The 16,409-nt window shown below is 35.0% G+C and overlaps 1 protein-coding gene across 1 annotated transcript in view; it reads right to left on the bottom strand.

Moving 5' to 3' along the window:
* The window catches only part of LOC150090513 (protein C-mannosyl-transferase DPY19L1), a 272,499-nt gene that overhangs the window by 93,089 nt on the left and 163,001 nt on the right, over positions 1-16,409 (bottom strand). The window contains exon 12 of the mRNA XM_090378261.1: positions 4,469-4,525. Within this exon, the coding sequence (XP_090234387.1) occupies positions 4,469-4,525 (57 nt within the window). The remainder of the gene's footprint in view (positions 1-4,468; positions 4,526-16,409) is intronic.

Here is a 16,409-nt window from a genome sequence, read left to right as displayed (position 1 = left end):
TTTTTTTTAATGTTGTTGTTGTATAAGCTTTGCTCCTTTGCATCATACTGCCAATACTACTATTACAAGTGCCAGAGAGAATGTGCAACTATTTTTGGGTATGTGTGTATGTACAGCCACTCCCCGACTTATGTTAGAGCTCCATGGCTGTGTCCCATGGAACTCTACGTAAGTAGCATTTTACATAAGTCGGAATTTCCCCTAAATGCTTATGAAGCACTCACAACTATGCACACTGAATTTTATTGAAGCAAAAAAGAAATATTCAAAGAATATGTATATAGAATTATTTATTCAATTTTGTTTTATCTCATGCACAGGAAAAATTACAAAAAGTGTACAAAATCACAAAAATTTCAGGATTATAAGCAAGTTTTACCTTTTGAGCATCATTGCCAGAATTAACTCTCCACCTGATAAGCACGCCGCTGTGGAAATTGAGGGCTGTGGAGATCTAGAAGGGGTTTTTTTGAACACATCACAAAATTTCTCTGCAGCTGCAAAATCGGCACTGGCGACTTCACTGCATACTTTAATGTTTTGGAAACCAGCATGATGCTTGAATCTATTAAACCACCCGTTGCTTGCCACAAACCTGGCATGGGGTGTGCCATACTTATCCTTATTACCTTCATAGGTACTTCTTCTTTTACTTGAATGGTCTTTAGACTCAGGGGCAATCTTCTGAATCTGATTTTCCGTCCATATTATTAATAGCTTTTCCATCAATATAGCACCTGAAAGCTGTTTTGTGATCATTGTTGAAGCAGAGAGACCTAATTCTGTGCAACAGATGACAAACTTTGTCCTGCTTTGTACTTCTTAAATCATTACATTTCTAAATCAATTTTGTTTCGTTTCCTAGTACTGCCAGCACTTGCACTTTCCATTGGTCCATTTCCCTTCACCATTGTAATAAGTAAGCAGGAATGAAGAGAAGATTTTGAAAATTTATTTGTTTTTTATATGATTGAAGATTTCAGTGAAGGGGAACTCATTTCACCATAATACCGTAACATAAAAATTCACAGAATTCTGTGGATTTTTATGTTACAGTATTATGGTTATATTACTAGTTATAGGTATTATCGCAAATGCAATAAGATCGAGTTTACTACCCATTTATAATAGATTGCGCTAACAGAAAAGCCTAATAAACCGGAAAGTGCAAATTGTTTTTATTGTTTTATGGTAGTGACCTCCAGAAATGTGTTTTAGAAAAATATCACAAAGGCGTTTCACAAAAGTGATTGTTAGAATGGAACATAAGTTAATGATAAAATTGTAGTGCAATTTCCAGTATAAAAATGACCGTTTAGAGAGATAAATAGCTTAGTTATATGCAAAAATTTCAATTTCTGAGGTCTTGGAACGAATTACCAAAAAAAAAAAAAAAAAAACCACAATGTGTTATTGGGTACATTACGATATTTTCATGCTACCTCCATTTATTCCTATGGGATGCAAAATACATTTACACGATTTTTTTAAGTTTGCACCAGCCAGCAAAAACTTACGTAAAGTCGAATTTCTGTAAGTCAAGTATTATGAAGTCGAGTATTCAGAATGCCAAACTGTCTGGATACACAAATACGATAATATATGTTGTTTGACTGTCCAGCAAACCGCTTCTGTATATTCTGCATATCACTGATATACAAAATTAATACAGGAACTCCCCGTCTTATGTAAGGGTTGGGTTCTGCTGAACGCTACGTAAGTCGGGGAATTTCCCCATGCTTGTGCAACACTCACTGAATTGATTGAATCAAAAAAGAAATGTGCGATGAACATGTAAATAGAATTTATTATATTTATTCAATTTTTTATCGCATGCGCAGGAGAATTTACAAAGACGTGCAATTTAAAAAAAATTTCAAAATTATAAAATTACAAAAAAGAGAGGAGACAGGCATAATGTCAATAAGTTTTACCTCTCGAGCATCGTTGCCAGAATCGACATCTTCAGCTGATAAGTACGCCATTGTGGAGGTTGAGAGCTGTGGAGATTTAGAAGACGCTCAACGTTACGAAAGAACATATTAATGGATGACTGGACTTTTTGGATGAATGGGCTTTTTTCTTTTCATTGTAGATTTCTTTGTAGCAAGCATGCATATCATTCACCCCTCTGTTAACTTTTAAGAATCGTTAACTGTCAGGATCAATCTTCTCAAACCTTGCCATTGCCGATGCAATTTCACGAAATGCCACTGCCATCTCTCTGGTGATGAAGCGTCTCGACTACTCATTTGGTTCATCTGGAGCTTTGTCAGCATTTTTTTCTTTCACTATCGCTGCCTGCAAGTCAATAAGTTCTTCGTTAGATAATTCCTTCTCTTCTTCATCTATTAACTCCTCCATGTCTTTGGCATCAACCTCCAACTGAAGTAGCTCTGTAACCTTTACAATCTTACCTGTAACTGCTTCATATGATTCGTCTTTTTCAAATCCTTCGAAGCCTTTTACGTGCTGTGGGATATTTTCTCCCATGCGCCATTTAAACAACTTTTAGTAATTTATGCCGAGGCCATAGATGGTGTGGTAAATATTTTAAGATTTCCAAAAGTCTCTTAAAGTAAAATTTTTCTCATCGTCTACTGCAAAAAATGCCTGAGTAAATGTGCATAAATAGATGCTTTTAAATTTGAAATAACACCCTGATCCATAGGTTGGATGAGTGAAGTTGTGTTTGGCGGTAGAAATATGACTCTCACGTTCGAATTGAAATCATCTAGATGCGTAGGATGTCCAGGAGCATTATTTAATAGAAGCAAAATCCTGAGAGGAACATCGTTGTCTTTACAATATTTTTCACCCTCAGGAATGAAGCAGCATTTAAACCAATCCTCAAAGAGCTATTGTTATCCATGCTCTCTGGTTCAATCGGAAATGCACTGGTAGGGTGGCTTTATTGATGCCCTTAAATGCAAGAGGATTTCCAGAATGGTACACAAGTGGTGGTTTTAATCTGTAATCTCCCGCTGAATTAGCCATAGTAAGAGCGTGGCCTTATCTTTCAAAGCCTTGAAACCAGGCATTGTATTTTTCCCTTTGGCAATGTATATTCGATCCGGCATTTTTTTCCAATACAGAGCAGTCTCGTCAACGTTAAAAATTTGCTGCATTGAATAGCCGCCTTCATCAATAATGTTTTCCAATGCATCACAAAATTTCTCTGCAGCTGCAAGATCAGCACTGGCAACTTCACCGCATACTTTAACATTGTGGAAACCAGTGCAATGCTTGAACCTATTAAACCACCTATTGCTTGACATGAACATGAGGTTTGCCTTACTTATCCTTAATATTTTTATAAATACTTGTTGCTTTTGCTTGAATGGTCATTAGACTTGGGCACTCGCTTCTGAATCTGATTTTCCATCCATATTATTAGCAGCTGTTCCATATTAGATATAGCACCTGAACACTGTTTTGTGACCACTGCTGATTTTAAGTGCGTTGATCCTTTGACATGTTCTTTTATACGTGCACTGTCCTTTAAAATAGCATTCTCTGTTGAAGCAGCGAGACCTAATTCCCGTGCAATAGATGACAAACTTTGTCCTGCTTCTTAATCATTTTCATCTTCATTTCTAAATCAATTTTGTTTCGTTTCCTAGCACTGCCGCCACTTGCACTTTCCGTTGGTCCCTTTCCCTTCACCATTGTAATATGTAAATAGGAATGAAGAGAAGTTTCTGAAAATTTTTATTTTATATGATTGAAGATTTCAGTGAATGGGGAACAAATTTCATCATAATAGCGTAAAAACCCACAGAATTGCAGTTATTGGTATTATCGCAAATGCAATAAGATCGAGTTTACTACCTGTTTATAATTAGATGCACGAACAGAAAAGCCCAATAAACCGGAAAGTGCAAATTGTTTTTATTGTTTTATGGTAGTGACCTCCAGAAATGTGTTTTAGAAAAAAGGCGTTTCACAAAAGTGATTGTTAGAATGGAACATACGATAATGATAAAATTGTAGTGCAATTTCCAGTATAAAAATGACCGTTTAGAGAGATAAATAGCTTAGTTATATAGCAAAAATTTCAATTTATGAGGTCTTGGAACGAATTACCAAAAAAAAAAAAAAAAAAACCACAATGTGTTATTGGGTTTACATTATATTTTCACAGGATGCAAAATACGTAACCACATATTTTTTAAAGTTTGCGCTGGCCGGGAAAAACTTACGTAAAGTCGAATTTCCGTAAGTCGAGTGTTACGTAAATTGGGGAGTTCCTGTATATAAATAAATAAATTTTCTGTTTATACTCCGGGACGACCAAATGGTCAGAGGAGTTCACAAGATAGAGAGAATACAAGAAACAGCACTGTATTCAGCAGTCACGGGCTTGAACCCCGGTCACTCAAGGCACTTGTACTTATGCACCCATGCGCCTGACCACTATGCTACGGCGGCCTATACACTACATAAAGAAAAAAAAAAGACAACTTACATAAACTATAATATGCCATTCAACCTTCTTCAGCTGCTCATCCAAGCTAGAAATAAACTGGGAAAAAAAAAAAAAAAAAAAAAAAAAAAATTATTATTACATATTTTTCCAGATAAAGATGGTATCACAACATAACTGCACAATGAAAATACTTATAGTTCTTAAAATATAACAGCTGGTTACTTCTATAAATAATTATAGAAGTAATCAGCCTGTGTAAAAGTTTATTTTTTTATTTTATTAACTTAGCAAGAGCTGATCTAAAAAGTGAAAAGGAAAAACAGCACACCAATCAATGTGCATATAATATAAATACAAGGAGCATGTAAGCATGAAAGGATAGTAGTATAGCATTAATTTTTGTAGTCAATGTATAACTCTTCAAGTAGTAACTCACCACGTTTCATATAGTTTCAATAATATATTTTTTTAATTACACATATTGGAGTCAACAGTTATGTAAATGAATAAAGATGGACAAAATCAGTCATTGTGCAGTTATCCAATATTTGGGAAAAGAGGGACTAATGCCAAAGGCAATTCATGAGGATATGATTAAACATTGGGGTAGGATGTCCCACATTCCACGGTTAACAAGTGGGCAGCAGAATTTAAATGAGAGTTGGATTGCCTGGAAGATGATTCCCTGCAATGCCCATCAAACCAGAAATGTTAATAGTGGGCATGATCTAGTAATGAGTGATCAATGAGCAACAATTTGATACATTTCCAACATCTTGGGCATCTCATCTGAAAAAAGTGTCAGCACTATGGTTCACAAAGTTGTTGACATCAGATCTCACCCATGTATGCAGGAGTTGTCAAGTGAACATTTGCATTGTTTTGAAGCAGATCCAGCAAATTTCCTTGCAAGGTTTGTGACCATGGATCCATCACTTTCAGAGACAAAGGAGCAGTCCAAACAGTGGAAATACAGCTTTCTTCACCCTCCAAAGAGAGCCAATTTCATTCCTTCTGCTAGCAAGGTGATGGCATCAATTTTTTGGGATGCTGATGGAGTGCTGCTAGTGGACTACCTTCAAGAAAGGCCAGACAGTCAAAGAGGTATATTACACAGGCCTTGTGATGCATTTGCATAGAAACATCAAAGACAAATGCCAAGGATAACTCAGCAAAGGAGTCTTGTTCCACCATGACAATGCACCTGCTCACAAGTCTGTTACTTCCACCACTGCATGAGTGCGACTTTGAAATCTTTGACCATTCCCCATATGCACCAGATCTAGAACTATTGGCCTTTCACCTATTTCCTAATTTCAAAAAATACCTGGTTGGCATCCATTTTCCCACTGACAGTGATGTCACTGCTGCATTGGATGCATCCCTGGAGGCCCAAGAGAAAATGTTCTTTGCACAAACTGTTCAAATACCCCTCGTATACTCACAGGGCAGAAATAGCAATAAAATATACAGATAGAGAAATGCAATGCAAGTAGAACAGTTGGTCATGAAAGGGAAAACCAACATTCTTCTGAAATTCAAAAATACTGACACACCTGGGAGGACAACTCCTATAGAAAGCAGCACCAAAAAGTTATGAGAATTCATCCAAAAACAAAGATTCATTTAACTTACTGAATGTTGCATCAAATCTCCCACAAAGTACTCTCATAAGAACTTATGAGGTTGCTGGGATCAACAGTGGCAGTTCAGGTAAGTTCCTATGAGAGTTCCTAAAGCATGATTGAAATTCTTTCCTTTCTTTTTTTTGTAATACTATCAAGTATCTTCTGCAGTTTTTGCTAAATCTTTAAGACATTATTAAAATGCTGTCTTTTTCAAGCTTTGGCTACATTTTTGAAAATAAGAAGAACAATAAGAAGTGGGGAACCATAGGCATTTGTTTTCTCGGTCATCAACCGTTAAGGCACAAAAAAAAAAAAAAAAAAAAAAAAGAACTGTAGAATGTCAATGCATTCTACAGTTCTTTCCAACCCAACCAAGCTTGAAACAAAATGAGTGAAAAATTTTCAAAAAAATCACAGAGCACATTGTATGTGCCTTTACTAAATAGCTTCATATATGTGACCAATGTAACAAAAGAACAATGAGGGCAAAACTATCAAAATATACTCTATCATCATTTGGTTAGAAAATTGACTATAATCAGTAGCATTATGTTATGTGATCATTCTCATAATATTTAGGTATCACTTAATGGTTCTAATGGAATTATCCCATCTCTGCATAAGAAGTATGAAGATTAGATAATGCTATGGAATAAAGAAAAAACATAGCAAGAAATATGCTCAGAAGATTATTACAAAACTGTTTTTGAATCTTGGAAATTACAGTAGCATAATGCTACATGCAAGATGTGCATTGCTGACATGCACAGAGACTAACTTCTTCTCAGATTGGATATTATTACACTTAAACAACATTGACAGTTAAACAAGGCCAATTTGACTTCATGTTACCATTTATAACATATTATAAATGCTTTATTTATATTAAAAAATTCTCCATTAAATAGGATCAAAATAACCTCTGCACACACCTAAGTTCCACCCACTCCCCACCATGATGATCAGAAATCATCATGCAGACTACAGTATTTGTCAGTCTCAAGTTGTGGAAATATAAATGTAGACATTGTCTAGGGGGGATGGAAGTTGATTAAGCTAGAGCATGATAAACTAGTCATCCACACTGTTGAATAAATTCTGCTTTCTAAACACCAACTGATCCATATAGCAGATTTTTTTTTGCTTTTGCATGCCATCAAGGAATAAACATTTTAAAAAATTCTTGCTACATCATATAAACTTGTTTTTAATAGTCTTCAAATTTTTTTTAATATGCTTCAAATCAAAATAGTGCCATTCTTTGTTATTAACAAATAAAAATGTATTACAAATTATAAAAGTATCTTTTGTAAAATTATAAATTGCAAGTCCTAGACACAAATTAATCAAATGAAAACACTGAAACAACTAAAAATGTCAACTGAAATGAAATGAATTCCATAGCAAAAGAATACTGTTTTGCATGACATTTTGAATTTTCATATTAATTAATAATAACACAGTCACCAAATGGCAGTATGCATCATATCATACACCAAGGTAAGGTGTAGATGGAAGGTCTTATATATATATATTTATAATTATTATATTAGTGAAAAAAGGAAAGAAAGTTAAAACAACAGTAACTGTAACTAATATTTATGGGTCAATGCAGTTGCAAGCAATCATGCAATACGCCCATAATGTCTATAGAATATTAAGGACAACAGAAAATTATTAGAAAAAGTAAATCAATCCAATAATAATACCATCAGGGACTATATTTGGAAAATAAAAATGCTATAAAGGTTGATTTAACCTATTGGGATTCTCTAATAAAATTATGCATCTTTAATAATTATGTATATGATGGAACATCGTTATACTTACAAGTGACTGGCACCCCTATGGGAAGTCCAGCATCAAGCATAATCGCAAACCTTTATCTATATTATACAGAAAGAGCATTCCAAGATAACCTACTTATATACAGATACGTAGATGATATATGTGTTTTTAATTGTCCACATTTTGTCCAGGATTACAGTAAATTATATCCAGTAGAACTTGTATTAGAAAAAACTAATAGTTCCGATACTATAGCAAATTACTTGGATCTTCATATAGAAATATTCCATAATAATAATATAGATGTAACTTTTATTATAATAAAAGAGATACATTTAATTTTAATGTAGTCAGCCTTACAAACTGGAGATCTAATATATCAAAATCTGTGCATGCTAATATAATTTTATCGCAATTCTAAGGATTGCTTATATCTGCAATAGTAATAAAAAATTGTTCAGCGGGCTTAACAGCGTTGTACAGCAAGTTGATTAATAATTTCCCTATCGCTTACCTGAAATATCGGCGCCTCCGTAGCCAGGTGGGAAGGAGCAGCAGTGCGTAGCACACGCTTCTTGATTAGACCGGGGTTCGAGCCCGTCACCACCAAATACGGAGGATGCGGAAAGGTCAGAAATGACCACCGCATATTCACAGAGCAATATGGCCTTAGTTGCTAATGCTCCTAAAAACCAAATAACAAATAACAAATAACCTGAAATATCACTTCAGGAAAGCGATAAGCATAATTAATTTCAAAAATTTGTTTTCTGAACCTATTGTTTCAATATAATTTTCAATATAATTGTCATATTTAGTGCCATGTATATATGTACATAGGATACACTTTGCATTCTTGGTGTCTTATGGCGTAGAAAACTTGTACCCACTGGCTTGCAAATTACAGTGTATAATTTTTTATTTTTTTATTTTTTATTATATATATTTAAATTTACTTAAGTTCACGCTGAGGTAACATGCAAATTCAGCTCAGGGTCCTACTATAGGAACTGGTTTGCAATCCCGGGCATACCCGAGCCACAACTTATATCTTGTAATGTCTTTAAACTGTCCTACACTTTTTATTTTTATTTCTCCGAAATTATTAGGGCAATCCAAGGACGTAGGAGAAACTATTTCTTATCTATACCACTATTTTTCACCTTTGTGGAGTTCAGGTTCTATTATTCCTACTCCTTTAGTTTTTCTTCTTACTATCTGCATGTTTCTCTTTGCGTTAACTTAAATTCAATTATTTATTTATAATTATTTTTACCGTATCCATCACAATGGCACTACATATTATTTTGACGACTATTACATTAGTCGTCAAAATAATTATGTCCTAGATACGGTCAATATGTAGTATGTATTATATATTTAATCTTATTTTAATCATTAAATTACGTTCTCTGTCGGGTCAACGATGATTAATATATGCTTAAATTTATATTTTACTTATATATCTTACCTTTGATTCTAATAATTCTAAAATTTTCTTAACTTTTTATCATCATTCAATTTATTTACATTCGATTTATATTTGGCCTATAATGGTTTATATTTGGTTTAGATTTAAATTACTTAGCATATATTGATCATCACAGAAACAGAGAACCTATTGTCGTTTTTTGCCTTCATTCTGGGTGGTTGGCCCCGGTTGAAGTCGTCTAGATTGTCGGTAAAAAGCGATAATAATAATTTTTATTTATTTTTTTTTTTCCGTTTTCTTAGGTCCCTGATGGTATTATTATTGGATTGATTTACTTTTTCTAATAATTTTCTGTTGTCCTTAATATTCTATATATATATATATATATATATATATATATATATTTTTTTTTTTTTTTTTTTAACAGCTAAGAATATACAATAAATTCACTTTTGTGTAATGTATTTGTCTGAAGTTCATATTGATAAGTGGGTACAGAGGTCTACGGAATGATGCTCTCTAGACAGGCCAAGCACATGACAATAAAAGAAAAAAAGAAAAAAGTGGATAACTTATAACTTCACTGGGACGTGACATAAAAATGTTGGTCCCATGCATAATTTGGTTCACAAAGAATGAGGTTCGACAATGTGTTAGGTACCTTTTAGCTAACATGAGATGAAGCAGACAAGATAAGGCATATGATTGATTCAGAAAGTAACCTAATTATGTATGTATTCTAATAGGCAATGACCTAGAAACATCACATTGACTGTTTCTGATACATAAACTTTCTCCTCACATACCTCTTAAATTAGGTATTTGTAGAGAAAATTTATAAAAGATAGGAAAGTTAGAACAAAATGGTGGACTCAAGAAATAAGAGAAGCAGGTAGGAAAAAGGAAAATGAATACACTGCAAACAGAAGTACTACTCTGCAAGTTTCTTAAGAAATACTGGAAGCTGGTAATCAGCAGCAAACTGTGAGGATTACTGTCCAATTGAACTCAATACTTATGTGATAATGTGCCAGATCTCTGAAAGTTTAAAGGGTATTAAACCAGTTTATTTATTTGGGGGGGGGGGAACCTTTTCACATCACCTAAACTAGGCTTGTGGTGAACCTGCAGTGTCCATGCCTCATTTTCTGTTGTATACTGTGTTTAGTAAGTAATAAATTATGTGCTACTAAATGAATAAAAATGGGCTGCTTAAATGGGACTAAAGGAACAAAACTGGATAAATTATAGCCTGACGCCTCTTTACTATGATAAGATGAAGAAATCAAGGCACATACTAGCTGAAAATATAACCTGGGTCAACAAGTTCCCAGAGTGTTGTCAGGGAAACAACACTCGGTGCAAAATGTGATACTGGAACAGACATCAACATGGAAGAGCTTATCCAAATACATCAGCAGTGCATTTGGATAAGCTGAGGGCTCCTACTGCTACAAAATTTTGTTATTTGAATGTATATTTCAACTTTTTTGGAATTCCAAAGTTGCACACAAGAACAATAAGCACACGATTAGTGTGCCTCTGTATATCATAATCATCATCATCAGCCATTTTCAATGATGTATATATGATCCACTGTATATATGATCCACTAAATACCATTAACATTAGGTAAAGATCTGGTGGTAGGGAAGCTGCCATACCTTCCTTGAACTTAAGATACAATACAAGGAAGGTATTGCAACAGTTTTAGAACTAGTTTGGATGAAAGTTTGATTGACTAGGAAATAACTAGTAGAATTTTATATGGGCAAAATTATAAATAGAAAGGTGGAAAATGAAATCTCTCTATGCACATGGTCTAGCTGAGGTCTCAAAAAATATGAAGTAACAAAAGTTCTTCAATATGTTAGAAACAGCTGTAGGAAATAATGGCAAAGAAAAAGAAAAGTAAATTTAAATTGCAAGATAGGAAATGCCAGCTACATTTAGATTGATATTTTAGGAAAATTTAGATTTTTTTCCTGAAATACTGCTGTATACATTTTTTATGAAAGTTTGGACAATAATTTTTAGTCGTGCTTTTAAACAAACTCTTGTCTTTATGGGTTACTTCCCATGATGAACAAAAAACAATGAATAAAAAGGTTTGTTCTTTGTTACTTGTATGGAGTACCAGTGCATGTAAACAAATCAGCAACGGTTCCATAACATAATGCTAAAAATAAACCAGTTTTATTATCATGATGTAATTGTGTGAATAACTCACTTTCTCTTGTTGGACAATCTTTTTTTAGGCAAATTTGGATAATAACAAGTTTGCTAAAATTCTGTATAATCCATCCACTCTTAATTAAAAACTAAGTATTTCAACTTAAAAATAGTCATGTTTATGTATACGTTACAGAAAGAAGGAAAACATAACTGACTGTTCTTGTGACATTAAATAGACAAATCTTTTTGCTCAAAAGTTAAGAGTCCTGATGCTAAAATAATCTTAAATGAATAATGAAAAGAAATTTAAGGGAAATGTAGTGGAAACTACAAAAGAAGGTATGTGGGGTGAAAGTTTATAAAGACAGGAAAGGCAGTGCACCATGGTGGACAAAAAAAAAAAAAAAAAAAGAAAAAAAAAAAGAAATTTCTGACAAATAAAAAGTAAATATTTATTGGAATTAACAAATAATAGATATGCCTTCTTGGTGATTATAAAAACAATATTAGTAATTTTTTGTTGATTGGCAGAAACTACTTTTCAAGTAAGAAAAAACCTAAGCCTGCTGCTAACAGCAAGATAGAAAAATATAATGCAGTTAAGAAATTTTTTATGAAACAGTTTCAACAACACCTGGATTGAAATGGTGTCATAAACAATCATCATTTAAGACTACTAACTGGCAGAATTAGTTCTTATAAATGGAAGAATGTCCATGGCAAACCTCAAGGACCTTTTCAGTAATAATTTACCTTCTCTCATCTTTTGTACATGGGTGTGTATATAAAGGATTAGAAAAGGGAATTATCTAAACCACATACCTGAAGGAAAAATGAATGGTGATAGGGTTAAAAATAGATCAAGAGAAAGAAGATCCATGATGTTAAGCAATTATTAGAGAGAAATGGACTTATACCTAAAAATAAGTCATCAAAGAGGAAAATGGTGAGTGGAATCTGTTAATCCACCATAAGGACTGATTTCTACTACCACAGTGATCTAGACACTCAATGGGTATAATACATTTGGGTAATAACCATGATAATTTATCATTCCATATCTTACATGTGATGGCAATGACCAAGGACCTATTCAAGGAAGCCATTCCATACCCTCCATTGAAATACACCAAGTAATTATCTCATGCTTGGACCTTTGAAAGTGATACTCACTGGAACCAGTTCTAACACTGACCACGAAGTGCAATTTGCAATTTGCACAAGCAGATTAGCAGTTACCAAAAACATTTTCCCATGACAGCATCATAGCAGTGGAATAACTGGAACAATTAATACAATGTAAGATTATTAAAATGTAAAAAAACACATTAAGCCAACAAAATAAAAAAAAGTATAATATGCCCCAGGAAAATGTTACCACATTTTTGCATTCTTGTATGAGAGAAAATTTAATATCACACTTGGTAATACTTACATTTGAGAGTTCTCTGATGATGCTAATATCACAACTAAAGGTCAACCTCATATGGAGAAGGTGGCAGACAGAGGGTCTTTTGAACAGTGTAAAAGTGGTACTAGAAATTGAAGAATATAGTGGGCGTGCAGCAAATCTAGAGAGGAGAGGAGAGTGAATATCATCCATTATCTCACCTATCACACTAATGTGAGACATGCCAGATGTTTCACAATATCTCACCTATCAGATTAATGTGAGACATCTGACATGACATGACGACATGGTACAAAGTCTATATAAAACAACAATGGAAGACATTGCAGTGATAAGATTTAAACAAATCACTAAAAAAGTACAAAAACATGCCGATTTGTTTGGGACAAGAAAACTGAGTGTCTAATCACACAACTTTTTTTTTTTTTTCTGAAGCTGTATATTTGTCATCTCTTATTGGAATTAAAAGTACAGTGGATTCCGGTTATTTGGGCCACTGCTTAATTGGGGCAGCCCTTTATTTGGGACAAATCTTAAAAAACAGAACCCAATCGAGAAAATAGCCAGGGTTTACATCGCTTAATTGGGATAACATGCTGTTTAATCGGGGCAGGAGACCACAGCACTGGAGATTACCCTATGATTGTCTCTGACTGTACCACGTAGTTCAGTCGGATTTCTGGAGGTCATGACCATAAAAAAATAAAAACAATTAGCAATCACCTGTTTATTGGGCTTTTATGTTAGTGTAATCTATCATACACGAATAATAAACTCATCATTACTCATAATAAACACGAATAATAATCTTATTGAATTTGCGAGAATTTCCAGCAGCTGGAATTCTAAGAAATAATAATAACATATATATCCAGTAAAATATAACTTTAAATAGTTTGGAGCTTTCAAGGCTGAATGTGAACACTTCTGGTCAACCCACCACGACCACAATCCCAAGTGTGACTACAAAGTAATTGACCAGTCCCGACACTTTCACCACTGCCTCTGGTCAGAGTCACTTAATATATTGTGTAATTCAAGAGCCATGAACTGCTGCAATGGCATGAGACTACACCCCATCTTGGAGACAACTGCTGGAGGCAAAACTACGCACGTCCATGCAGCAAAAATAAACTCCAATCTAATGGTTGAATGGCCTAACTCATGCCCTCGCACACCTCACTGCACGCAAACAACTCTGTGTCTGATAAAATAATTTTTATCGGACACAGACTCCATTCTGTCAGAATTTGTTGACAAAGAAGCACATTCAGCCTCGAAAGCTCCAAACTATTTAATTAAAGTTCTATTTTACTGGATATATACGTTATTATTATATCTTATGTACAATGGATTCCAGTACAACAGCCCATTTACTCTCAGCTGGAATTCTGTGGGTTATTATGGTGAAATGTGTTTACTTCGATGGAATCTTCAATCTGTTGTTGTTGTTGTTGTTATTTGGTTTTTTAGGAGCATTAGCAATTAAGGCCATATTGCTTCGGGGATATGTGGTGGTCATTCCCTGACCTTTCCCCATCCTCTGTATTTGGTGGTCATGGGCTCGAACCACAGTCTAATCAAGAACAGGACCAGGACCAGGGTATGTCTGCCAGGGGCAAAGGTTGATGACGTTGTAGAGCGAATATCATCTTCTAAGGGCACAAAAGGTGATAATTGTACACGTTGGCACTAATAACATTAAGAGTAGGAGACCGGCAGAATTACTTAACAAGTACAGATCACTGTTGAACAAAAGCCGAGAATTAGGGTTGAATTTGAAAGTGTCTGCAATTCTGCCCAGACACGATAGGAGGGAGTATATGATGAGAGCCTTGTCGATCAATTCGGCCCTGGAAAGATTGTGCAAGGCTCAAGGGGTAGAATTTTTTTCAGCCTGGACTGTACTTGTTAACAGGAGAGATTGCTTCTACAGGGATGGGATACACTTAAATAGAAAGGGTGCAAGAATATTTGCTGATGCTATCGAGGCAGTGTTAGGTGGGTCGGAAAACTGCTAGCTTGGGGGGAGACAAAGACCAATAGATTGACAGTAGCCACTGGCAGAGGTGAAAGAGATTCTTGCACTGCTTCTATTAGAATGAGCAGAAGCCTGAAAAACAAGATGCATGGTATTTCAGAGACTGCTGGGAGCCATTGTGGTACAAGTAAACACATGGGTTGTGTTAGGGTAGCTAAGAATAGAAACAGGTGCAGGTATACTTGCGTGTACACCAATGCTAGGAGTTTAGTAAATAAATTTGATGAATTTGAGGTATTGCTCAAAACATCGAAGGCAGATATTGTTGGGATATCAGAGACGTGGTGTCACACAGATATAAGGGATGCGGAACTGCAATTTGGGGAGTACAACGTCTACAGAAAGGATAGACAGGATAGGAAGGGGGGAGGGGTTATGCTATTAGTTAAGAAACACATAAAAACCAAGGAAGTGAAGCCAGTCGACATCGCTGTACAGTGCAGTGTGGAGTCAGTTTGGTGTGACATAAACATTGGGAGATCAAATTTGAGAGTAGGAGTGTGCTATAGGCCTAATGACTCTGATGAGTATAATAAGGAACTGTACAGGGAAATAGAGTGGGCCAGTAAATCAGAGTGTCTTATAATGGGAGATTTTAATTTCCCAGATATTTACTGGAATTTGGGGGCTGGATACTCACACACTAGCAGGGCTTTTGTGGATTTATTGGATGATTGTTTTCTACATCAGCATGTTCGGGAGGCAACTAGAGGGAGTAATACTCTTGATTTGATTATCAGCAGTGATTCTTCATGCATTAAGAATCTGCAGATAAATGAACCACTAGGTGGCAGTGATCACAGTGTGCTGAAGTGGGATTTACTCAAAGAGGTAACTACCATTAGGGGTAAAGGTACGGGTTATTGCTTCCGTAAAGGCGACTACGATGGACTGAGACAGTATTTAAATTCTATACAGTGGGACCAACTGATGATGTTACCAACAGCAAATTCAAAATGGGAAGCATTCAAAGAACTTATCTTGGAAGCTACTAGGCTTTACATACCAACTAAGAAATATTGTTCAAGGTTTAGGCCAAAATGGATGTCAGATGAACTAATGAGGCATATGGCAGAGAAGAAAAATGCATGGGATACTTACAAATTAACACATGACACAGAAGCCTATGATAGATACAAGTTGATATGCAACCAAGTTACAAAGGAGGTTAGGCAGGCGAAGGCAGATTACGAGAAATCCTTGGCAAGGGATGCAAAGAAAAACAGCAAAGAGTTCTTTACTTATGTAAACTCTAGAAGGAAAGGGATGAATCAGATTGGTCCACTTGATATTGATGGGTCAAGTGTTGATGATCCTGCTCAGGTAGCTAACAAACTAAATGAATATTTTGCATCGACATTCACACATGAGGAGTTATTCAGCGAGGGGAATGCCAGAGGTGTATTCAACTCTAGCAGTAAGTTACAGAATCTTGAAATTACTGGGAGTAAAGTGGAGGAGAAACTGTTGAAGATAAACACAAGAAAGGAACCCGGGGTGGATGG

The sequence above is a fragment of the Mastigoproctus giganteus genome, chromosome 1 (genome assembly GCF_048544385.1).
Source record: "Mastigoproctus giganteus isolate SK-2022 chromosome 1, ASM4854438v1, whole genome shotgun sequence".
Taxonomy (NCBI): Eukaryota; Metazoa; Arthropoda; class Arachnida; order Uropygi; family Thelyphonidae; genus Mastigoproctus; species Mastigoproctus giganteus.
This window is presented reverse-complemented; position numbering and strand designations above follow the sequence as displayed.